The sequence below is a fragment of the Cuculus canorus genome, chromosome 1 (assembly GCF_017976375.1).
Source record: "Cuculus canorus isolate bCucCan1 chromosome 1, bCucCan1.pri, whole genome shotgun sequence".
Lineage (NCBI taxonomy): Eukaryota > Metazoa > Chordata > Aves > Cuculiformes > Cuculidae > Cuculus > Cuculus canorus.
The window spans coordinates 17,231,376-17,257,766 of record NC_071401.1 but is presented as its reverse complement, the minus strand read 5'-3'; the positions used below and the strand labels follow the sequence as shown (position 1 = coordinate 17,257,766).

Below are 26,391 nucleotides of genomic sequence, written 5' to 3'. Positions count from 1 at the left end.
ACATGATCCCAGCTCTATTTCTGCTCAGGGTGCAGGGAGACTCTTTGAGCTCCAGGTCTTACCACGTTATCCCCTCTCAGGCTCTTTGGCATCTGAGGCTAAATCCAGACATTTGTTCTTGTCCTTCCTCTGTTGATCCTCCCTCCCATGCCAGCACAACCACGGTGGAGTTGTCTGTCTTGTCCTCACGGAGACCTGTCAGAGGAGCCCTGCTGAACCCCAACCTGGTGTTGGACCTACTTTTTCAGGCAACAAAAGTTTGCCCTGTCTTAGCTGTTGGAGAATGGGCTGTTTGGGGAGGCAGACATGGGGAAGATGGCCCTGAAGATGTTCTTTGAGGACACAGAGCTTTCCTGGGTAGCACCAAATCACCAATCTCACCTCCAGCCACTTCAAGTCTTGTTTTCGATAAGGCCAGGAAGATAATGTAAGCATGTTCAACAGAAGCATGTTGAATCCTTGATCCCTCTGGGTAAGAGCCAATCCAAGATCACTTGGGCTGCCTGAGTACATTCACAGGAAAAAGGAGTCACCCACTGACCCACAAAGAAGACAGATTTATCATAGCTCCATTAGTGACTCCATTAATGATGTCCACCACTCCTGTGCACGTAGCACCAAACATCCAGGCTGGATCGCCAGCAACTCTGCCGAACCGGCAGCAAGTATCTCCCCTGTGGGTACAGCACCGAGCACAGCCAGGTCTCTGTTAAAGCAGCTGGAATTAAAGTCTTGCAAATACAGAGTTTTAGCTTTAGCCTCTGAACAGGCTGAATAAAGCATGGGAGGTGGAGGGAGCAGGAGAGGGAATGGGAAATTAATAAAGCTGCAAATAAATTTGCAGTCTTGAAAGAGAATTGCCAAGCTCAAAATTGAATTTTCTGGTTGGGAGGAGGTCTTTGACAGAACCACACTGTTTTTTATCCTCAGGGAAATTTCCAAGTATTACTCAATTCTAGGCTAGCCGCAAGCTCAAAATGCAAAGCTGGATTTCACCCAGCCTAGCATCCAGGCAATGTTTGTTGGCAGAGTCTGGATGTGATTCTGTGTGCCACCTCCGAACAAGCACCAAGGGGAGTTCGCACTTGTTCCCCCAGACATTTACACCACTGGCTATGAGGCCCCCAAATATTTAGTTCAAGGTTGTCCTTGCAGAGACAGAACTCCAACAGACATGAGCAGGAACAAAATGAGGTCACTGAGTAGGATCTGGGAGAAGTGCCAAAAGCAAGGGAAACACCCCATGGTCACTAGCTGATGCTGGCTGCTGGGGTGTGATGAGACTTACTGGTCCCTGATTTCTGCCTGGAGAGGTTCTGCCCTGCAGAGATTATCCTGTCTTATTGTAAGAAAAGGATGAGGCAAAGGGTGCGCAAACTGCATGCTCCAAGCTGACAGCATGTTCACCTGACTCCTGCCTTTTCCTCTCCCACCCACGTCAGGCACCTGAATTCCCTTCCAATTGCTGTGCACTGGGGAAGGCCTTTGAAGGAGAGAAGATCTTGCACTATTTTGCAGCCAGTGCTATACATCCGAGCAAACTGTAGCACTCAAAGGGCCCACCACGAGGAAGTAAAGACCAGGGAACACCACAGCCACGCTCTGGAGTTCAAAATGAATGCAATTAACACTTCAGTTTTAAAATGCTTTTCTGTTTGCTGGACAGCTGCAGGCAAAAAGCCAAGAAGACCAAACCTTGTGCTGCTACCATGGACTGTCATAGCTGCAGGCAGGTAACTTCTCTATCAATACAGGCTGTACAGATTCTGCTATTCTACACAACCACCCGCCTAATGAAAAGAATCAAGAGAACCCGGCCAGCCCTGTGCAACACAAAAGCCAAGAAACACCTGGGAAAATTTATATTTAAAACAAAATTCTTTAATAATTTGAACTATAAAGACACAAATTAGTGCTTGACTGCAGCATAACAAATGAAACACATAAAATGTTTCAAAGCTACTGTGCTTTGCAAAACAAGATATGCTGATACATATAAGCCTAGTGTTAGTTACCAGCTGGTTTGGTATAAAGAATCAGTTCAGTATATCAAAACTGTCAATGTTGCTCAATGCAGCTGTGTTTTACAGGTCAACTGCTATTCATCTGTCACAGTGTAGTTATCTGCAACAATATACTGAATTTCAGAGAAAGAAAAATTATACTGGAATTAACAGTATCAATGTTAGCAAGTTTGGTCACATAACATGTGGGGTATTTCATGTCCATTACAGGTGGACAGATGTTATTTGCTAAGACAGTAAACATCATCAGTGCATTAAGCTGAGTTCATGAGTCAACATTAAGTAGTCAACATCAGTGTGGAAGATCAAGAGAAAAAGTAGTTCCTTTTCAGCCTAAGGATTAACTACTGTTTATGCTGCTTTAAACTCTCCCTTCCAAAATCCAGGGAACAACAGTATAAACAACAAAAATTCTTCTGCAGCAACTTACCAAGGCTTTAATTTAGAAAACATTTTGGTACAGGATTTCCTATGAGCAGTGTGAAAGCCCATCTCTATTAAACATCAGCTTTTATTTTCCAGGGCTCTAGATTTCCTGGTTCTTCACAGATGTTATATAATAAGAGTTCATCGCTATTAAGTCTGTTCAATATATCCTGTAGGATTCACATTAAAAGACACCCACTACTTCCAGAACTCCCTTTAAAGCAGCTGCTGTCTGAATTCTACTCAAAAAACAGGATCAAAAATGATCCATCTTATAAAATGTAGTGCAAGAAAAGTTTGGGATATGCTGCTGTAAGGTTTGTAGAAAAAAAGTCAGCATGTAATAAGGGTGATATAAATAAAAAGCAATTTAACAGACATTTAACACATCACAAAGGATGTGTATCTTTCCAGGCACTAGAAAAGGCAGTCTGAATTTCAGTGACAATTAAAACTGGCTTGCCATTTTCAATATCACTCACAAAATCAGTAAGGCAGTGAAATCAAAGCACCCATAAATTTAGATTTATGCTCAGGACACACATGTAAATTACATTCTTCAGGGTCTAACATAACCTGAAAGAAAGGCTGCTGGAAGGGTGGTAGAGATGCGCATGGTTTTGGCCATTTAGAATGAAGAAACCTATATGCATAATTTTTTTTTAAAGATAAAAAACATTAGTGACAAATGATAGGTGAATGAAAATCTAACAGCAGCATAAAGTTACAATGAGCTTTTCCAAGTTTTTTTAAAAAATCTGGACAATTTAATTCAATACAATCTGAAAAGAAACAGACTTCCTAGCTGCAAACACGTAGGAACATCAACATATGTCTTTAAAATTTACCACTGTAGAGATGCTTTATCAACAAGGAAGTGGTTTTCAGTACACTCTGGTTCCTGCAATTACTGGGAAACCAAACAGAGACCTCAGATCCTCCATTAACAAAACTAAGGCCACTAAAATAAATGTTTTGTTCGTTTTCTTAAAAATAATACCATACCTAGATGTCAGAAGTTGACAGGTCTTGTTGCTGCACTGCTCCTATTACAGGACTCTGTCCCTAACTTATGAAAACATGTAAACATAGAAATAAGAAAACTGGACACAGTGTACAGAAGCATGCTTGAGAGAGCCTGGAAGTAAACAGGCAGGCACTTATTTTTAAGCTACATTTGAAAAACAGTTCTTAAATCTCCTTACAAAAAAATACGCTTTCTGGATAATTAAAGACACTTGATCCAAGACAGCATTTTCCTACCACTATGCTAGTTATTCCAACATCTTTCAGCCTGAAGTTCACTCCAATTGCCCAACACAGAAGTTGGCCTTCTCTATGGAACTGGAGCCTACTGACAACATATCTGTTTTAAAATTTTTATTTGAGAATCTCTATAGTGGTCTGCTGATAACCGCCTGAAATGCACTGCCATCAGCACGTGCTTTGATCTCACTGGAGGTTAAGTATCTCTTTTTAGCCCTCAGGTTGGGTCTATTTGATCTCAAGAGCTGAAGGTCAGTCACACAACAAAAGCTACAGCTTTATTTAGAGATCCAGGTCAATAGAAATGCTGCTGGTGGACATGGAGGATACAGCTAAGTTGCAAACAAGAAAAGAAAAAATACATTAAAGGGGAGAGACCATTTTAGTCAGCATTGATTGTAGAATATGGATTTCAGTCCAACTTTTTCAGCAATCAGAGCAAGAAAGCTTACGTTAGCCAAGACTTTTGTGATCTTGGAGGCAGCTTTATAGCTACATTACCGTGCCTTGCTGCTATGAGTACGTTCTAAATCAATACAGAATGGGATTTCCAATCAGTCTGAACAATTTCCTTTTTTTCTTCATGGCAAGAAAGATAAATCCTTCAAAGCATCAAAAATAGACAAAAATTGCATAGCATGGCAGCTAGGAGGTCCAGAGACAAACTCTGTTAGTTGCCTCACGGTCTTAAGAGTCAAAACCACAGCCTCCAGTATGAGGTATATTTATAAAAACTGTTAGTTAAATGTTTTCTTTATGCTTACTTATTAACTGTGATCAGCTGGGGAGACAAAAATTGCAGAAACCAGAGAGTTTGTTCGCCCCATCAATTCCCAAAGTTTGGTTTTCAAAAGGTGGTCAACTTTCCACAGAGTAACTGTGTGATGGACAGATTAAGAACAAGCAATCAAAGTGGATTTGCTTTTATGGGTTATAAATATATTTTGGGGTACCCTCAACATTAATCTGGTTCTTTAGTCTTTCTTCAATGTTTCTGAATAAGAAGATGCTTCTAAAACTCAGACCAATATTTAAGACTTGTAAAGTAAGAGAAAGAGATGAATTCAAAGCTGAACTAGCACACATATGAGTGCAACATCAGGAGTTAGATGTCATTAGGGATAGAAAAAGAAGGTATGTGAATAATAATTATAAAATACAAAAAAAAGTGTTTGTTGTGTTTATACGGTCACCCTGCAGTCTCCTGATGGATCACTATTCAAACAAATTAGGAATTCAGTTTCTATGCATGGACAAGAACCCAAAAAATGCTTCACCGTCTTAAGTGTCTTCTGTCGGTCACATCCTGGAACATCCTCCATGATGTACCTCAGTTGGAATACAGACAAAATGGAAGTTTGATACAAAATGAACTAAATGGCACAGGTATCCCAACCATTTTGCTTAAAATATAAATTGCTAAGGAGGCTGTGGAAAAAGCATGATTAAAGTAGTTTCGGTTAAGCATTCAGTTCACTATAGGCCACACAAATGCTTAGCTTGGCCATCAAAGGCCTAGTTTTATCATTCAGTCACTAATATTAGTTTAAACCACAGAAAGAACAACTGAATGAAAAATGTATGCAATCCACTTCAAAAATGGTTAGTTTTCTGTGACCAGCACGAAATATTAGCTCAGTATCATCAGCTATACAATATATACATAAAAATATTGTGTCTTAATCTTTGTTGTAACAACTTAGAATAAAGCTCTGCTAAGTATTATTCCCCTAGTGTGTCAACTCTTTGCTCTGTTCTGGCCAGCTGGCCTGGTAACATAGTGAAGTCCTTTTATAACAATGGTACTTGAATTGATTCATAATTTTGACACTTCAGCCATAGTAACCGTTGCATTGCTTTATTCAGCCAGGCTAGATGATCGCATGTGTCTGCCTAGGTCTCAGTCAAAGCTTCTTGGGTGGCTCCACAAGAAGAACAGGCCATATTCCAAAAACAAACTGTTAAAAGAAAAATAGGAAGAGGGAAAACATTTCCTGAAATATTATGTCCCTTGAAACAGAAACCAAACACTATTAACCATCATTTCAACTGCATTTTTCAGGCTATAAGTAGAAATCAAAGACAGTAGCCTAACAGGCATAATCAGTGAGCCCTAATGCAAGTTCAAAGCACAAAATCTCTGAATGCTGCAGTGCATTAATGTACACAAAATAATCACTTGCTTACCTTCACCTTTGGCCTGTGCTTCAGGAAAAGCGTCCTTGTGTATAAACTGAGGAAAGGGAGAAAAGCACGCTTAAAATTTCATGCATAAAACAGCATATAAAATAATAACGATGCACTAATCCCAGTTTAATTTTCCATCTAGAAAATAATTGCATCAGTCATTGCAGAGCTAACCATTCTACCTAGGTTTATGCAAAATAGGAGATGTTAGCCTACGGTATATCCCTCTGTGCTAGACTACAATCAAACTAATCTACCCTATCACTTATGTGGGGAGAATGAGAAACTTGGAGAAGTAAATTCTGTCTCCACTATGGAAAAGACTAGACAGAGACTAAAGACTGTTATTTTGGAAGGATGAAATTAGTGTACTACAAAATATAACAGATGTTAAGGAGGGGCAGGGAAGCATCATATCTCGAGTCTGTATTCTATTTTTGTTCTCATATACCCTCCCCGCTTCAGCAGATGTTTTCTGACCTCACTTTTTTAAGCTGACATAGGTGATGCCACTACGTGGCCAGGAAAATACAAAGGAAACTACTGCAGGGAAAGCACATAGCTCATTGGCGTAGGACAGACAGACAAATCAGGCACCTGTTCATTCTCCAAGGGCTAGAGAACACAAATCTAAATTATTTTCTCTGTGCAGCATACTGGAAAACCCTTGCCTATGCTATTCAAGCTTTCTGCGTCAGCTTGCTTCCTCTAAGGAATTTTCTTCAAAATATTACCTCAAGCTGTTTAGGGTAGAAGACAAACTGTCAGTCAAATGGAGCAGCTGTTTTCCACATACCATGACATATTTTATATGCACACATATAAGCAGAATACTATGCTAGAGGTAGAAAAATTGACATGTAATCAAGTTTTCTCAGCTACGTAGAATGTATCTCTTAAATAGGCATTCCGTTATTGTTAAGTGATAAAACGTTATTCATTACATAATGAACAAACTACAGAAATTCTTCAGGTTACACATTAAATTCTATTTCTGTTCCTGTTTCCACTAGATGGTAGCATAGAGCAAAAACAGAGACAAAAATCGGCTTGCTGCAGACTTGCTAACTTAGGCTCTCATTTAAGTCTCCTCCTAAAATTAATATGCTACACTTATGGGAACAGCTGTGCTCCAGCCACTTCAGCCGCCACCATTCTGCTCTATAGCAGTATGCCTTCTATTTTTCAAGAACGCCTATCAAAAACATCAGAAAGATCAGTTATGCTTCTATAACTAAACATGTTTAAGTACTCCAGGACTGCTGCTCGAGAAAGGTATTACTATCTTATACTTTGAAATCAATATACTGCCAAATAGTTTTGCAGTTTAACTGCTATGGGATACCTTTTTCTGAATTGTATTTTCCTGAAGAACCGTGACTATTTAAAGATTAATGATTACATCTCGAAGAATGTAAACTACTTCTAGAGTTTTTTAGCCAGTTGCAAAGAGGAAAGAAAAATTCCCACCAGTTTAGTATAAAGTAATTTTCCTGTTCTTATGGCTGATACAACATTTCAAAGTAAATCTGAACCTGGGAAAACTCCTAAGACTGCTTTGTGAACAACCAGTTTAGAAAACTCTTCCTACCTTAGCAGAATATGAAGGTAAGAGCCCAGGCCCGTGAGAATATGCCACCATGCATGAAACTGTGTCACAGCTCCCACAACAGGAGGCATCTTCTCTCGTAGTGCTCTGTAAGAAAGAAACACCATGCAACAGATTTTTTCAAGCTAAGAAATATCAAGTCACAGCATCAGATAACACAAATATTTTTTTTATCTCAGGCACGTGCTTCACAAGTGAGGCTTCATGTAGTCAGGCTTTCAGCAGGTGAGGAACAGCAGTTACACCTTAAGCTGCCAGTATGGAAAGATATTAGCATACTAGCTTTCCTACTCATTTAAAGAAAGCATACACTTCATGCAATGAGTCACCAGTTTACTTCTGGACTCAAATTCCAGGAATATATTTACATTATCCCACAGTCCCGAATGAGTTCCACCATTCTCATTCCCCAAATCCTGCAAACTTCTGCCCATAGAATGAAATGCTGAGTTTACAGTCTGAGAGAAGAAGTGGGATTCTCTAGACATCACCACTTCACACTTGGCAATCGCACCACCCATTGTCCAGCTCCATGGAAGCTCTGATTGCCTTTCTCTGTTGTACTCTAAAACAGGACAAAATGGGTGTTCAGTGAGGAAGCAATGTAGGTAAAGGGTCTGAAATAGTACATCAACATGCTATGTATTTTGCAGTTATAGGGTGTGAGCTACTTTTGAAGCAGCTAAGGGACGGAGATACAAAAAGAAAGAGAAGGAACTACACTGCCCTGATTTCTCCTGCTCACTAGGCTCCTCCAGATATGCCTGTTTTGGTTGAAGGTGGAGAAAATGTTTGCATCTGCCCATCTTTTTTGACTTTTATTTCAAATTCAGTCTAAACAAAAAAAAAAGGAAAACAATGATAGCAGGTGTTAAGAAAAAAAAGTCTGCAGCTTCTGTAACACTTATTTATTGCTTGATGTTACAGTGTTCAGTTTCCCTGAGTAAACGCTAATCCCTCAGCAACTGCTTTGTTTCCAGAGCTGCTCAGTCACAAATATGAAGACAGAGCCTCAATTCAGTCAGCCAAGGAATGACATAGCAGAACACACAGACTGTCACCCCGGTACAGCTTCTGAGCCTTTGGATGGCAAGGAATCTTAAAGCTCAAATTCAAAAGTGTATGAATCCAACCAGTGCTATAGATTTGTTTTTTGTTTTAAATAAGCTCTAGATTTAATGAAATATGGGAAAACAAAATCTAAACCAAAATACAATTTTGAGCATTAAAACCAAAACGAGTAGGTTTGCGGATGATTCACAAGTTAAATCTTCAGAGAATAAAACACTACAAGGAACTGGAATATATTTTCTCCCCAAAGGTTTGAGTTACCAAAGTGGAGAAATTTAAGCCTTTGTGACATCTGATTAAAGTTAGTAAACAAGCATATTTATTTTTTCCAGCATTATAACAAAAAAAAAAAAAGTATTATAGGAAGTATAACTTTTTCTCCTTTACATAATGAGCATGGAAAAAAAATGCTTCAGCAGCTGGTGTAATCTGACTCTACAAACAAATTCAAAAGTCCCATGGACCTGCAGCAGCTCGGCAGGCTTAGTGAATTGTAGGTTAAGATCTCACCAATGATGTGATTCAGCTGCAAAAATCAACCCTGATGCCAATATTTGCCCCGTTACTATATACCCAATCATTTGTGTTGGCAAATAACTTTTCTATCCCATCTGTATCAAGCATTTCTGGAATAAGACACTATGTATCATATTCGGTACACCTATATTTTTTCTCAAAAGTTTCTAAAAAGCCTCTGCTGGAGTTAACTTTCAATTGGCCTAACCTACTGCAGGGACTACAGAGCTAAAAGGGACAGATGGAAAACACTAAACTTCACAGCACACTATGGTCTGACCCTGACAAAGCAACCTGCTAGGACATTCTGTACACTGCAGATTCAGTGGTGTAATGTTGTATCAGACAGTAAAAAATGGATTTTCTGGATGTTGGCATCAACCTTTCACAGACACACAGAATGCTCAGGGTTGGAAGGGACCTCTGGAGACCATCCCCGCTGCTAGAGCACGTTCACCTACAGCAGGTTGCACAGGAATATGTCCAGCAGGCTTTGAATATCTCCAGGGGAAGAGTTCCCACATTCTCCCCGGGCAGCCTGTCCCAGTGCTCCGTCACCCCCACAGTAAAGAAGTTTTCCTTCATGTTCAGGTGAAAGTTTCTGTGTTCCAGTTTGTACCCATTGCCCCTTGTCCTGTTTCTGGACACTGTTGAGAAGTCTGGCCCTACCCTCTTTACACCTGCCCCTTTAGATATTTATAAGCACTGGTAAGAATCCCACTCAGTCTTCTCTCTCCCAGGCTAAATAAACCGAGGTCAATCAGCCTGTCTTGTAAGAGTGATGCTTTCCATCCCCTCCAGGCTGTGGCAGAATACAAGCATCACAACTAAACAAAAGAAAGGTGCAGCTGTTCAGTTCCAGAGAAACACACACAAAGAGAACAACCTGTTGGTGTTCTTTCTTGCACGGATACGATATCTAGCCAAGTGCTAAGCCAAAAGACTTTAGGCTAATTAATAATGACAGTCAAGCATGGTGTATTGGCTCAGAGTTACTGTTCTTTCTGAGAGGCTCCAACAGCTGTTGTTTATTGGTGATAGAATATTGCAATAGATATTCCTTTAACCTGTAGAGCTACTGCTGTTGATATTTTCCAAGGAAATGGCAATAGTAGAAACCAAAATCGAGCAGGATAAAAAACTCATTCAGATGAAATCAAGTGTGAATAGCAGGCTTTAGTAAGACGCAGATCCTCAAAATTACATCAGTGACATTACTTTCTCTCAATTTACACTGAAGTTAAAGAGCAATATGAATTATTTTTAAAAATAAATCTACTCATGTATTAGAAAAAACATGGAAAAAAAATGTTGAGTGCTGAATTTAGTCATGAGGAAACTGGATAAAACTGAATAAAACTCTTGCGAATGGCTTGGTAGGCAGTGCACCACAAGATGGACTTAAATATTAGACCACAGAAAAAAGAAGTTTTATGCAAAAAGACTATTAAAAGTTATTTGGACAAACTGTAAGAACTTACCTCAATTTATCACAGAAAAGGTTGTCCACATTCCAGAGAAAAAATCCCATTAAAAATACAGTTAAAGATGTATAGCCTAGACCTCTAAGCCATGGATATACCCTACAGAGACAGACAGGGAGAAATAATGCAAAGTTTAGTTCAAGAATTTTTAAAGGCAGCTTTTATGTAAATGCATGAATACTATTACATACAAATAAACTACTTCGGTTTTTTTTTTACAAAAGGAAAAACTTCAACTTCAAACCTCAAATATTTAAGTATTGTATTTTACCTCCTGCCTTCTGTCTCAAACTCACACTCTCCAAGACTGGTCTTTAAAAGCTTTTACTTCTGTATTTCTAATTGTTCCCCTAAATACTGCTCTCTCCTAATGCAACACGAGGGAAAACTGAAGTTGGCTAAAAGGTACTAATTCTTCAGTCCCATGTATGACCTTTCAGTTAAAAAATAGCCATGTTGCAAATAAGGACTCTCCTAAAAGAAGAGGCTCTTTTCCAATACATGATATTCCTGTACGAGGGGACTTGTTTAAATAAGGCCTTTCAAAATGACTGTAGTCTTTTGTGAAAGCAGACCACCAAGACCAATAATTAACCGAATGAGTGGTTTTAGAAAACTGTAATTTCCTGTTGTACTTTACTGTTGAGTGCTATTTGAGATGGAAAAAAGATCCTCTTTAGGATACAGAAAACACCTAAGAATCAGATGCAGGAAAGTGTAGCATTAATAAATATACTCTCACTACCTGTCAGGCTGGACCATGAATTATAAACTTACTATCTGGAAGTTGGTAGCATTAGCTCCTTTCCCGCTAATAAGACAAGTCCAAAAGCAAACCCAATTTCAACCCTAAAAGGATGCCATGAAATACCGTTCAAGTTATTTTTAAGCATTATGCTCACAGAGTTTAGATTCTGGGTTAAAACACATTCTTGAGCTGCTCTTCTGTACTTTTCTGTGTACTGCTGTAAACAATGCCTGTTTCAGAGCTGTGAGCGCTGGCAACCAAAATGTGCAAAACATGACAGGTCTGCCCTTCTTCCACAGGGAAAAGGAACCAGGTATAAGTTGTACAAGTTAACAAGAAGTGTACTGCCAATATAAACTGGTAAAGTTATTATTTGTTTAGCCTAATAAATGCATGGAGCACCATGCAGTATATGGCAGAGACTACACTGTAATAGTCCCCACTCAGTTCTGTAGAGGCACAAGCAAGCCCAGGACATGAAAGAACACTAAATGCTATGTTACCCATGCTGGCAATTAGGTAATTATACCTAGAATTGTTCAAGGAATAAATGGTGGTGTCTTGTGAAGCCTCTCTTATTAAAAGGCTGGCATCACTTATTAACAGGGAACATGCTTTGTGAACAGAGTACGTTTGCCTAGTTATAATCTTAGGAAGGAAGCAGACTCAAAAAAAGTGTTGAGAAGTATGTGAGAAACAGGCAGGAACAGCAACAAATGATGAGGATAGGAGGAGGTAGCAGCCTGGAAGGAATAATATGCTGTTCTTTGAGATTTTTACTCTAAGCTTGGAGTGACCTCAAGTCCCACACTATGAAAGAGGAAAGACAAGAATATGTTTTAGCAATGCAAAGAAAGTAAATCCAAAAGTGTATTTAGGGATGACATTTAGAGAAAACAAAGGCCACTTTCAGATTGGTACAGCTTCTCTAGTAGAACTAATTTTAAATTGGTGGTAGTCAGTTAAAATAGCAGTTTAAATAGTAAAAATAGTAGTTTAAACCTACTTCTCTCCCCATACCAACTTTCTAATGAGTTTGCATAACATAACCAAAGGGGAAGCAAGTTCTTGCAGGGACACGTTGCAGTGAAATGATCTAGCCAATTAAGAAATACACTCCAAATCTCTAAAACGAAAGTGAAAAAGTAGATGGAGCTTCAGAGACAGGTTTCGCTGGAGTAAAACAATGAACAACAGCCTGGAAAGGAGGATGGTGGTGTTATGGGTAGTGACAGAAGACAATGACATGCATCAGAAGTAATGATAATGTACAAGTGTGTGGATTTGCAGAACTGGAAGGACAGCAGGCCTGAAGGTTTATCTAGACAAACAGAAGGAAATTTAATCTATGTGACTAGAATTGTGCTAAATCCTTGTATAAGAACAAAATTAAAATTACCTGAACCTGATTCAACTTAGTTTCCCTTTGAAGTCAATTAACGTACTATGCCTTTAGATCCCCAGGTTAGAAAGAAAATTTCCACATTCATGGGCTTGAACAGTGCCTTTAAACTCACGATTGTTTCTAAAGCTGAAAGCAACATGCTATCAGTTTTAAGTTCTTCTTGCTTAACATAATCTGTCACCACTTACACTTGGTCTGTGAGGATTTCTTGCGGAAAGTCAAACCAAATTAACTGAAATTGCAATTGGAAGGTGATTCAATGAATCTGCTTTAAATTCACATCTTTTTTTAGACTCTTCCTTGTGTTCCTGAGCAGATGTGTATATAACTTAAAATAAAGTTTAACAAAAAGCACATTTAGAATGAAGACCATAAAGAGAAATCTGTAATTTTCAGAGGCAATCCCCAAACACACAAGAACACTAACTATTCATAGGGCAGAGACAGCAAGGGGCAACCAAATGAGTCTCTGAGAGCTGAAGCTATGTGTTTACTCCAATACTAATTCAATTCCATTTTCTTCACTTTTACCCACCAAGTCTATGCTCCAGTGATTCTAATACTTCTCAATGTCTCCTAACACCCCTAATACTCTTTTTTTTTATTATAAATAGTCTTTATTTAAATTTCCATAATGTATACCTAAATTTGCCCTGTCAAAGCTGTAAGTAAAACTATCATTTAACCTTTTGTGTTATCTTCTACATTTGAATTTCAGATACTTGATTATGGAAAAGGTAAGGAATTAATAGATGGTTCAGCTCTACAGTCTTACTTTCGCCTCTCTTCAAGTATCATCACTACAGTTTAGACACTGGCAATAGCTTTCGTAAGTCACCCAGCAATCTTAAGACAAACTCCATTCTCCTTGACATCCCAAGGCCAGCAGCTGAAGCCACTAGGAGAACACCTGGTGGTGAACACTAATTGTAAGTGCAGAGATCTCAATTTTGTTTAATGCTACTCCAACTCCAAAAAATGCAAGCAGATGAGCCATTCCCTCCCAACCAAGCAGACCACATGAACTGGCATTACATACCTAGTTACAAGAAATGCTGCCATTGCCAATTTCTCATGTTAAGTCCATCAAAAAAGATACAATGCTAAGTTTTATCCTATAATGCTCAACTAAACCGTTACTTACCATAATACTATATATACTGATCGTAGAACTATAATGGAAACTAGTGTTCCATACATGATCTGGAAGTAAAAACAGAGATAAAATTTAGCAGTTGTATTCAAGAGACTTTGGAAAACACTTACAGGAGTGAAAGTTATTTGAAGCCTCTGTTGATTTTTATTTCTTAGTCTCAAGAAAATAGTACCACTTCTAGCTTCCTCTCCAGAATGTCTTCCATAAAAGTTTCAAATAAAAGTATGATTATAAGCCATATTCTTTACGTAATTACAGGATAAGTCAGTTGTGTAAAACCAGTTTCACCTTTTTGAATTAGAAAGCAAACACTAGGTGGCACTCAGGAAGCATCCTGAAATCAAACTGCTAACTAACTCCCATTATCTCTTCTGTATTGGTGCATTTCAGGATGGCATCAGCGTCAACTAAGACCATTTCTGAAAGCTATAATTCACTGATATTTGATTAATATTTTTTCTTGAAAGCAAACCCCTGAACAGACTATGCACTATTCCCACACTGAACGCCAGTATGGAAGAAACTTTCTATGAAGCATTTAAAATCTACTATTACAGATTGTTGAGATTCAATCTAATTATACAGTGGGAAGGCTGAAAAGATCCATGAGCAAAAGCTGGCTCACTGTACCCTTGATGAATTTGAATGTAATCACCTGACATATAAAAAGTCAAAGTAATAAATTATTTTCTGCCTCGTGATCTTTATATCACTTCCTCTATTTTTTTTTATTCACAAGCTTAGGATCCATATAACACCATCTCCAAGACGAATAGACTAAAGAACAGAAGAAATGTGGTCAGTCATGCCTGAAAAGTGATGCAGAAGCCACTGCAGCAGGGAGGATTTTCAGACACTGGTGACATTAAATTATTTTCCATGCTTTTTATTCTTAATACTGTTTTCCTCCTGCCAAAAGCTACTTTGTTCCAAACATTGTGTCCTGCTCTTTGTCCCTCTTGCCAGTAGCCCACAAGCCCCTCAATATTTTTTTGCTCCCTGTTCACTGACTTTCCTTCCTCATTTCGCTTTTAATTAACTCCTAATGCTGTCCTGTTTTACCTGAAACAGAAGAACGATAAGCCTTTGCTGCCTATTCTTAAAAGCCACTTAAAACCTCACACAGGTGTTTACAAATCAGCGTCTTTAGTATCCGCATATCTTGCCTTCTTATGACTACACTGTTTTCAAGGTAAGGGCTACCTCTTACTCTGCTGTAACCGAGGCATTTAGCTATTGCTATCCTGCAAGCATATGTATGTGCTCAGTCATCTGACATAAAATAGACTGCTGTAATAATGCAAAGTGAAACCTACTTTTCAAAAGTCCATAAAACCAAATTTTCAAACTCCTTTTAGTGTTAAGGATGAGGTTAGTAACACACACCATATTATTAGTCCATACATAAAGACTAAGACAGACAACAGAGTCCTTGTGTTTGACAACAGGTAAAAGTAAGCTCCAATATTGACTATGCAGAGTCATTCCACAAAGCAGCCCTTTGATCTTGCACTGAATGCAAATAACTTCAGTAACTGAACTATTACTACTGTATGTTCTGGTCTGTAGAGCTAAACAAAGTAAAACTATTTGCAAGGCTAATTAGTTCTGGTCTGTACTTTACACAAAATTGTTAGCTAATTCCAGTCCCCTTGCTGGAGAACATAAACTGGGGGGAAAAAAATACCACCAAAAACCACTAGAGACAGCCTGAGTATCAAATACTTATCAGTCCCAAGTGAAAGGTAGAAGGCTGACTGCTCAGGTGTGCTAGGTGCTGTACACTGGTATAATTCATCATCACTGACATTTTGCATAAAAAGACCCCACAAATAACAAATACAGACCACATTTAAAAGTTAAATGCTATTTTACTTTATCAGTCTCATTTAGAACAGCCTGCTTCATTTCCCTAATCAAATACAGCTATTAATTCTGAGAGAGGGATGGCACAGAGGAAGAAACGTGCAGAAAGGCTCCTCTGGAACACAAATCACAGTTTGATGTCCTTTCCTTGCTGATCTCCTCCTTTGTACAGTTTCCACTGCTAAAAAGCTCTTCTGAAACACAGGAAAAGTCTACCCATAAAGAGCAATTATTTCTATCTATCTACTCTTGTTAGGAGTGTGACCACCTTCATGGTTTTACCCAATGTGCTCTTGAGTTCTTTGTGTACAATAAATTATTAAGAAACTATTACGAGTATGCCTATAAAACCATGGCTTACAGGTAGCTCAAAGCGCAGGTAAAACACAGGCTAAAGATTGCTTTTTTTTTTTTTTTTGGCAGCAGCTGCTAAAAGCACGAAAGAGCAAAAGCTACGAAAAGCTTTCTTTGTTGAGCCTCTGGCTTGGTATCTCCTAGTGAGTTGCTAAATGGTTCGCAGAAAAGGACAGTCTTAATGGAGGGAGGAAGGAAGAAAATAAAATGAACCTTGCAGTGACTGAAGAAAAATATGCCTACAGTTGACACTTCAATTTCTTGCCTTTTCCGCTCCCCCACACAAACAGTTTGTTAGCAGTAAAACACATTCGTGTTTAAAAGCCTGTGAAAGACCGGAACAACAAACTGTTCTGCTCTGTATGCTCCAATCCTCCGCTTTATGCTAAAGGCAAGCATCAGGGAGGTGTTGCTGTGATGCACAGAGACTGTAGCTGCACATCTTGCTACAGCTGTTTCTTACTAGAGGCCTATAAAACGAACTGCACAACATAGTTTATACTTCAGGGAGCAGTGCTTATTTTTACTCCTTTACCACCCATGGATTTACTACTTTGATCACGCCAAAAATTTGTTAGGTATTCTCTGTCCACCCAGAGAAGGATAAAGTATACAATTAAAAAAGAATCTACCTTATTCAGGTTGACTCAATTTTTTCAATTGCTTTAGCTCCCTTTGTTGTTCTTCTTTAACACATCGTTTAGGCGACAGATGAAAACCCAAGCAGATTTTTGTGCTATTTTGACTCACAGTTCCTCTAAATTGTAAGCCAAAGAACACCCCTGCACTACAATTAAAAGAGAACAGCAGAACCGTATCATCTTTTGTTATCACTTGACTTCCCTCTTTGCTTTTTAAAATACAAATAAAGCTGGATGTATTTCAGCTTTGAAGCCCACGTCTTTCCAAAGGAGGAACCCTCAAAGTCTAATTAATACACAATAGATTACCTGATAAGGTGGACGAATTCACAAATAAGAAGTAAGCATTTTGGGGCTCAGTGTTTAGCAGCATTTCTGATGTGAAGGCATTTAAGTAAATCACATAGATACCCTTCTTATGCAAGTCTGAGGTACAGGGGAGCATTAAAAAAATGGTTCTTCATCTACCCTTCTAGTACAGAAAATAGCAATTGCCTGTTATTTCCACTTCTGTTTCCTCTGCTCCTGGCCTTCTGCCCATCCTTGGTTAATAAAGTCAATTTATCAGCCTTAAATATTAGTGTATTGGGAACCACAATGAGAGATTCTGGGCTCTTGGCAACCACTGCTTAGCTATTAATATACCGAACAGCTATCAAAAGATAGTTAGCCTGAGTACTTGGAAACTGTATTTGCAATTTACAACAAAGAAAATGGACATCTATATGTTTCTGGAAAAGAAATCTGAGCAGAGCTAAAAAGGAAGGGACAATCCTCAAGACGACACTGAAACACCAAGCAATGCAGCATCAGTATAACTGTTCAGTACGACCTGCCGCCCTGACAGTTCCTGAATGAACTAATTCAGATTCACGTATTTTGGTCCTGTTTAGATGCACATACATGATGGCAAAGTGACACAACAAGTCACTGCCGCTGCACGGCACAGAACAGCTCTCCAGAGCTTCTGGGACACTGTCTGCAGCAGTAAACTGAGTTTCCCCTTCAAAAACTTCAAAAGGAATTTCCCCTTTGTAAAGCTGATCCTTTGGAGAGCTTGAATACTATTCCACGTTCTCTCAGCTATTGTGCAGGTAGAAGTACTAGCCAGAATGAAAGCTGTACTAGCTTTCCAGAAGATATTCCTAAACAAGCTGTGTAACAGAGTGAAATGTCACTCAAATTAGTTTTATACATGGTCTTCAGCAGGACAATGTCCAAGTAGAAAAAGTACTGTGGTAAAGACATGCCCTGCAAAAGTAATTTGTAACAGACTGCTTGTCAACCTGAACGTGTAGAAAGTAAGAACACATTCCACTAGAAGGCACAATATATTAAGCCATGAGCCTACAACAAACTGTTGCCTTAGCAGCAGGAGGGACTCTGGTGAGCTGTAGGACATGGAATGGGCTCGCAGATGCCTCACGCTGGGGAGTCCTGTAAGCTTGAACAGGTTGTGCACTAACAGAACATATTCTTCACACAGTTTCAGGCTCCCATATGTACATCTACATACACATTTCATGGCGATTCCATTCCCTTCTTTGCATTTGTATATTTAAAACACCTGTGAGGAACAATTTAATTAATTTTTTCATTGAGACAAATGAGTTACCTTTTTCTCCCACACTCTCCCTCTTAACCAGCCCCCATAATTGGTATATCCAATATTTGTATTTTACTTCTAGCACTGTTGCAGAAAATTCACTGCTCATATAATTATGTTGTGATCAAGGAACACATCCAGGCACTCCCTCTCTCCCTCCTTATGGTGGTCTACGTGCAGTTTAGAACAAAAATAGTTGGTATTTGCCCATCAGTGCATGATCTTCCATTCTGAGTCACTTCACTTATCATTCTAGTCCTCAAGGTCTCCTAGCTCTCTCTTCATCTACTCCTCTATATTCAGTGATGCCTCTGAGTTTTTTATCACCACAAATATCATCAGTATACATATCTGTTGTTCCTGCTACTGGTCATTAAATAAAAAGTCTCACTATTGATCCCCAGGAAGTCCAGACTGAGAATGCCTTTCATCATCATCTTCAGTAATTTTCCAGTTGTCACTCCCTTATCCTATTTGCAATTCTCATACTGATCCATTTCTCCAGTCTACTTAGGGTTTTTTTTTGGTAACTTCTACCAAAAAGTTCCAGAAGTGTTGTTATGGTGTCCCATGAGAAACTATCAGGTTAGCCCGAACATTTAATCTCTTTCTCCATTTACCTTTTAATTATTTCTTTGCTCAAAATATGCTTCAGCCCCTTCCAGATGATTGTTAAAATAGAACAGTTTTTTAGATCTATTTCATTATTCACATAACTTGCCCACTGGCTGAATGATGTTTTTGATCTCCACAAGTCTATAGCCAGCATACAGTATGCAGCCAGTAAACAAATCAGAATGGAAAGCAGTGTTTTATAGGTGACACCTTTCTAGGCCAGATCATATTAGAAAGAAGGCTCCTTGTAAGACTTCAGTCTAAAAATTTAACTGCCACAGTAATTTCTTCTACTTCCAGGGCTGTCTTATATTTGTCTGTCTATGGACCACTCCAGACCAGCCGCCAATCTTCCCCTACCCCTTTCCTGGATCAAGCACAACAATACATGTGGTAAACAGGGATAAGCAATAATCTGATTTAAAACTAATTCTGCAGAGAGCTTTAACTTCTTCAGTTCCCCTATCAAATTCATATCAGAGAGTAAATTTGTGTGCCAGATGGGAAAGGGGAGAGGAGTAGCAGTGTAGTTTGACAATGATGCTGACTTAAAAACAGCTAGGAAACTGGGATATAGGCTTGTTTAGCACCATGGAAAATAGGTAATAATAGTGCTCTAGCCTGAGACATTTTGACATAAACATGACAATACATGCTTGTAAAGGCCACTGCTATCTTTTACTTAACTGATGAGGCTGCAAAATATACCAGATCAGCTGTCAGGCAAATAACTGTTTTTTTCCCTCTAATGACTTGTAGCTGACCAAACAACTGACCAAAACTGGCATCTTATCCCTCCTATGGTTAAGTCACTAAGACCCTTAAAGATCTGCAATATGCGGATGAAGAAAAAAAAGCTGGTCTCTGTTGCCACTGTGCTAAGAATAACAAACTAAAATCCCCTTCACACCCTGCTGGCAGTAAGTAATTTATGCGTGTAAGGTGGGAAGGGAAGTAGAATGTAATTCACTGAAAAATGAGGATTGAATCCTCACTACTGAATATAATAGGACCCTTTTCCTCTGCTTTATTATTGCTCTCCTTTCACAGAAAACAACACACTGAAACAATTAACAATAAAAAGCTGTCCATGTAGTTACTCTCATTTTTGCAAAGCTGACAAATTATGATGATTACAGGCAAATATGTACAGGAATCGAATGCAACTTTATCTCCTGATGTTATTTCTGCTCTAGCTAGGGACAGAGACTGTGATGTCAACTATGATGGCATGAGCATATTAACTTCAAGTCAGCGTAACCCATTTGGTTGGAAAATACTGAAATTATATTGAGGGTTTGGGGTTTTTTTGTTTTTGGTGGACTCTAAAGAACGAGTACTAAGAAAATAACTTTGCTCAGCTGTGCAGTCAGATAAATGTTTTCTTTGGACTTACAACATATTTGCCAAAGATTGTGAAAAAATCTGGGCAGTACTTGAGCATTTGGAATTTGGCCATAACTGCATGTTCTCAATAAAAATAAATTTAATAAAAAGTCTAGCACTTTTATAGGCCTACATCTTTTCTACATTGATTCCTTGTGTATAAATTATAATGGAGAATTCATATTCTGAACCTAAGAGAAATCAGATGCAAAAAGGTCTGTGATGATAGTTTGAAGTTGCCCTATTTCCCTCTTTCCCAACAAGTTACAGAATTTATTGACTCAGAATTTGTGACAAGGGAAAATATCTATGCCAATGCATCCAAATGGAGTACAGTGAAACTTCGATGTACTTATTGTAATAAATGTAGTTTGAATACAACATTGATAAAAGAAATAGAATTCAAAATTCTGCCCCTGCTGCCAACAAAATTACTTTAAGTAATTTCATTCAAAATCAGTTATAACCAGCTCAGTAAAAGCCTCAGGAATTGCCACTTTCACCCCCAGCAGCACCTTCCTGTTAGAAATGTAAGGGGGGGGGGGGGGGAAGAAAGGATTTACTTAACATTGTCAAAAAAACTTCTGCATGTTTCTCTCTTTATCTACCAGTAGAGAAACAATTCATGTTTCTAGGAGAGATTATTTGGAGCAGCTGGGAATTTATTTTATTCATCAGTGCTTCACTAATCCACCAAAGGGAATCACATATCATTTTTACAGCTGCTGATGCAGCAGGTACATTTTGACATCTGATGGCACTACCTATTTCAGAAATCAAGGCTTTAAACCTTTGTCCTGCAAAGAGCTCAGGACTTTTGCTTGGCAATTTTTCAGCTGTTATCCCTAATCAAAATATCATAAATAAGGGAAAGCTACTCATATTATGCTCGTTTACGTATGCTTTGTCAGCTCCTTTGAAGAGGCAAGTGACATAAGTCCTATCCCCACAGGCAGTGGACGCATTTTAATACTCTTGGGCTGCTACAAAAGGAACCTGAACCAAATAGGCCGGATCATAATAATCAGTCTGCTACATAAGCCTAGAAGACATTCTGTGTTTAAATTCAGCTTGAATTTACACAAAGTAAAATTGAGTTGTTAAAATAGCACGAACTAATATGTTAAATTGGAGAGAAGAACATGATGCTATCATCCAAGCCATGTTATGATGTCAGGTCATAGTTTCAGAGGAGCTGCTAAAGGAAAGAAGCAGACACGGAGGACTCATTATGCTCTCCCCGCCCTGCTACTCCTTAACCGATAGCGAGGGGTCACCTCGTTACACTGATGAAAACCATGTGAAATATTAGGTGAAAAGCTAAAACACAACATGCATTAAACCATTGCAGTTTTTCAGGTCACCAAGTAAGAGGATGGCAACATGAGAGGCAGCAATAGTGCTTAAAGAAAAGGCAAAAGGCAAATCGAGCTTGCTTTTCCATCTTCCTTCCAGCTATAAAATCCTGTAAAACATTCCATTAAAACAGCATAGTTTAAAAACAAGATTAGCTTCTCCAACAGAGCAAGATTTACCTGATGGAATACAGGCTCTTTCAAATTTAGGTAAACCTGGAAAAATTAAAAAAAAAAAAAAAGAAAAATTATTTGCAAAAGAGAACGACGATAACATTGTTCATCTAAATATTGCCAAGACTTGTCCTGTTAGAATAACGATACAAGCATCTATCCATGTACCATTAAAGCTGATGAAATAGTTGAAGTTTCTTCTGGTAAAGTCTGAGGTTAACTGTGGAATTATTTTAAACTGAGAAGCTCAAACAGACACATTTAAAATCTCCTCATTTCAGGGAGTTGCAACACATTCAAAAACCAGTTAAGAGACACAAAATTATCAGACACATTTTCAAGACGCACTGCAAGAAGAACATGTACTCTACCTTGATTTGCTATTATTGTTTTTGACAATGCCTTAACATTTCAATTAAATTTACAAAAAGCTAGTAGTTCTTCCTATTTTTAATGCAGTTCATTTAATTTCTTCTTTTGAAGAAAGAAGGGTACTAGATCTTAGGCATAACATGCCACAAATGTAGAAAAAGTTTAGGAGGCACAGAAGAGAACTGCAAGTATTTTGAAGGGAGAAGATGACCTACAACACTTCTTTTCTTTTTAATTAAGAAATGGCTATCAACAAAAATAATGAAGGAGATTCCACTTGCGGTTGACAACCAGCACAAAACTTATTGTATTCATAAAGGGAATGCACTCAGAAAGGGAATCAAGTTAGCCATGACATAGTTAAAATTCTATATTTTTTTTTTTCCTAACAGTTAAGTTTCTTTGTTATTCTGGCTGTTATTTTAAAACACCAGCCAATATCCTGGGCTGTGTATTACAGCTCACTTTTTGCACTTTGTTGAACACTATTAGAACAGAAAGGACTATTCTCCTTTCTGTAGATAAGTTAAAGTGAGGGAAGATGAAGTCTCATAACAAGTCAAAAGTGACTGTTTTTCTCACATTTCCATGCTAGCAACTGGATTACTGCTCTTCTTCTTCATTTATTCTATACAGTGGTGTAGATAGAAAGGTTTCAGGTTTATCTGCTTAGCACATAATTTTCCCAACGAAAGAATAATTTGTCCTCCTTGACTGGAAGTGAGTGAGATTCAGTACTGACTGTGTAATGCTCTTTCACTGACAAGAAAACTGTCAACCTACAGGTAAAAATGCCATATTAGAAAAAGTTACTTACTATGCTGACTACGAAGCTGTATGTTATTAACAAGAAAAGCAGTGGATAATTGACTGTGTTCTTGTACTTGAAACATTCATACCTGTAACAGAGCATAAAGGAGAGCGATAACATTCATCACTTAGCGTGTAAAGGATGCATTTTTCAAGGTACACTACCACAAAATGTGTGAGAAAATTGATCCACATGACTCTTAACCCTTTTGAGAAATTGTAGCGCCTCCAACAGAGATGTTTTATTTTAACATAAAAATTTACCAATACGTGTTTTTTAAATATCTAGCAGAAGAAAAAGCCCATAAGCTCATGGAAAAAAATAACCCAGTCAGTGAAAAATTTGGGAAGCAGAAGCATTTTCAGAAGGTGCTTACGGGGTGATAATCAATGGCAAATTAGAAATTAATTTAAAATGCAATACAGCTGCCAGAAAACATTACATCTGCAAGCTAAAGGCAGCGTGGGAAAGGGACACCTGCCTTACAAACACTGAACTAGAGATCTGTTAAAATGCAGATTGTTTATGGCTTTACGACAGTCAGAATGCAGTAAATTTGCTAGACTAGGTACTGGTAGAAGTGGAAGGTAAAAGCAGCTAATTGCTCCTAGTATGTAAAACAACTAATTAAAATGAGCTTCACAATCTCTACACTATACTTCAGTCACAGTTGTGATGGAATTATACAGACATATCCCAGACCATACCTCCATCAGAAAAAAGGTCAAAAAGAGCCCCACCAAAAATGAATTTTGAGATGCACAAAATAATTTGTACTAGAGGAAGTTGTCTATCTAATTCCAATTTACATCTGCCTGGTTTATTTGTTTATAAACTTTTGGAAACAGACAACATCATGGATGAATAAAAAGAAACAAAGAAGAAACACGTAGGAATATCTGGGAAAAAAAATTCTACAATGGATGTGCTGCATTGAAAACTGGCATGCTGAAGTGATTACACAGCTCCAGAGTCAGGAGGACTGAATAATGTAAAAGGGAATGGTCTGTGCAGAAACACCCCTCCCCTACCTTCAAGAAAACCAAAATGATTATTAAAGGCCTCCTAAATTAAACATTAGCTCATTCTTCTGAACATTTTAATTACTATCACACACATACAGAGAATCTTATTAGAGTTTCAAATGCAGTAGCCGACTTCAGTGCTTTTGAAGATAAAAGAGTAGCCACTGCACAAAATAAGCATGATTATTTTTTCCAAACAGACTTTTTATAATCGCTTCTCACTCTTTTCCCCAATCAGATTCGAATTAGAAAAAAAAAATGCAAAGGGAATTTCAATGGAAATATTTTTACAAACTCAGACATTATGATTCTGGTCCTGAGTTTGCACAAATCATACTAATGTGTGAATCATGACCTGATGGCAATTTCCACACATGGAGGTATAATCCTGTATCATCCCTTTTCCCTTGCAAGCTACCAGTACTCTTCAACAAAGATATTGAAATTTATAACAGCTGAACATTTGATATGCTCAAAAGCAAAAAGTCATTTTTTTCATCTTTTTGTTTTCAACAAGTTGATTTATCACTTGGATTTTCCAACTGACAGAACAGATCATGTTCCATCCAGCCCTGCAGCAACAGGCAAGAAAAAGCCCACTTACAGTATCTTTACAATTGCCAAATGCTACATTGCTCCCAAAATTAAATGGGAAAAATCATCTTGTCATGGCATTAAGCTGTCATGTATGTTCCAAGACACCTTCCACAAAATATGCATTCATAAAATCTTCTTTCTTTAGTTTTCCAGATGAGTGGAAAGCAGGTTTAACCAGAAATATGAACTTTGCATTTGGAGTCAGAATATACCATAAAAATACAGCTCAAATAAATTACAATGTTAATAATTTCATAGGCATTACTGAAGTTGACTTCATGATGTCTGCTGTTTATATACCAAGTAACAATGCGCTCTGACTGTGTACTATATAAAGTCTTTAATAAAAGTGTCGGGTTTTTTTCCTGCTAAATACACACTGATAAAATATCTCCAAATTAGTAAAAATGAGGACTAAAGCCAGCCTGGTGGCTTCACTGGGCAAGTCATGATGCTGTACTGCTAGCAAAACTGAGATCGTACTGAGATCAGTAGAAGCTTCAAAGTCAACCTAATTATACACTAGACTGGGCTTCACAGATTCTATATTTCAAAAGTTAATATTTCATAAATATTCAGAAAAAACATTTGACAATACTTACAGGCAGTAGACAAACACACAACAACTGTATATCATTGGCAGTTCATCCAACAGCTACAAAAAGCAGAGACATCAAAATATGAAAACTTTCAACTCGCACACTCACTTAAGTTAATTAAGGAGAGAGAAGTCTTATGAAAACAGGAGTTTTAAAGTCATTTGGATAACCACCTTCTTGACTATACTTCAGCATGCAGCAGTGTCAAATCCTACTCCACTACTGAAAGCTTGCTGCATTAATAAGCTTGTTCCTGTGAATCTTTTGAATATTATGTTTCATGAAAAGCCTACACCTTCAAAGACTCGTGCCATTTTCACTGTTCATACCTCTTCAAACATTTCTAAGAATTAGTTTTGTAAAGTCAGATTAAATAATATCACCTCTTTTATGGCTTGCTCAATATAGGCAGTAGCATTTTATTACTTATGTACAAACTTCACAGAGAAACTGAAATAATGTTTTCCATAACATGAACTAGAACTTTGGCCCATCAGGAAGGACTTTTCAATGTGCTCACGTGTTTATTTACTACTTTTGGAAATTTCTTACATTGTTTTAATTCAGAGATAGGTTTTCATTTTTATACTTCGGGAGAAGACTGGCACATTACAGCTAAAACAGTTATTTCTCCCGGAACTTGCCACCTTAATGGAGATATAATTAAAATAATCACAAGAGAGGCGATTTCTCAAGAGCAGGTACACTCAAAATTGCCACTTATTTATCATTAGAGAAGAGAAAAAGATCGGAGCATCATTTTCTTCTAAAACTTCTCATTGAACTGCATGAACAAATTTCTGCTCGTAAATATATAGTTAAGCTTACCTCATCTTGTGAAGGACTGAAAATCATGACAATGCAAAAGCATACAAATGGATCAATGAAGATCCATTGCCTATGAATTCTAATATGTTAAGCAAACATTAATAGTTAGGCATCTCAGAATGGTTACACCAGGTTTGACTCTTTCCTAAGAAAAACAAGAACTGGATGCAGACAAGACTTTGATCTTGTTCCATCATCAATCTGAAAGCTGTTGATGGTCATGCCTGCACAGGAATTACCTTCCTACTACTGGCACATGGTACTTAAGTT

At 38.0% G+C, this 26,391-nt stretch overlaps 1 protein-coding gene across 1 annotated transcript in view; it reads right to left on the bottom strand.

Moving 5' to 3' along the window:
* Positions 1-1,859: 1,859 nt before the first annotated feature.
* ACER3 (alkaline ceramidase 3) overlaps positions 1,860-26,391 on the bottom strand; it is a 59,897-nt gene continuing 35,365 nt past the window's right edge. Inside the window, exons 4-11 of the mRNA XM_054083014.1 lie at positions 25,297-25,349; positions 23,079-23,160; positions 21,896-21,931; positions 13,881-13,939; positions 10,581-10,682; positions 7,495-7,599; positions 5,904-5,949; positions 1,860-5,674 (exon numbers count right to left, since the gene is read on the bottom strand). Of these exons, the coding sequence (XP_053938989.1) occupies positions 5,621-5,674; positions 5,904-5,949; positions 7,495-7,599; positions 10,581-10,682; positions 13,881-13,939; positions 21,896-21,931; positions 23,079-23,160; positions 25,297-25,349 (537 nt within the window). The 3' untranslated portion in view covers positions 1,860-5,620. The remainder of the gene's footprint in view (positions 5,675-5,903; positions 5,950-7,494; positions 7,600-10,580; positions 10,683-13,880; positions 13,940-21,895; positions 21,932-23,078; positions 23,161-25,296; positions 25,350-26,391) is intronic.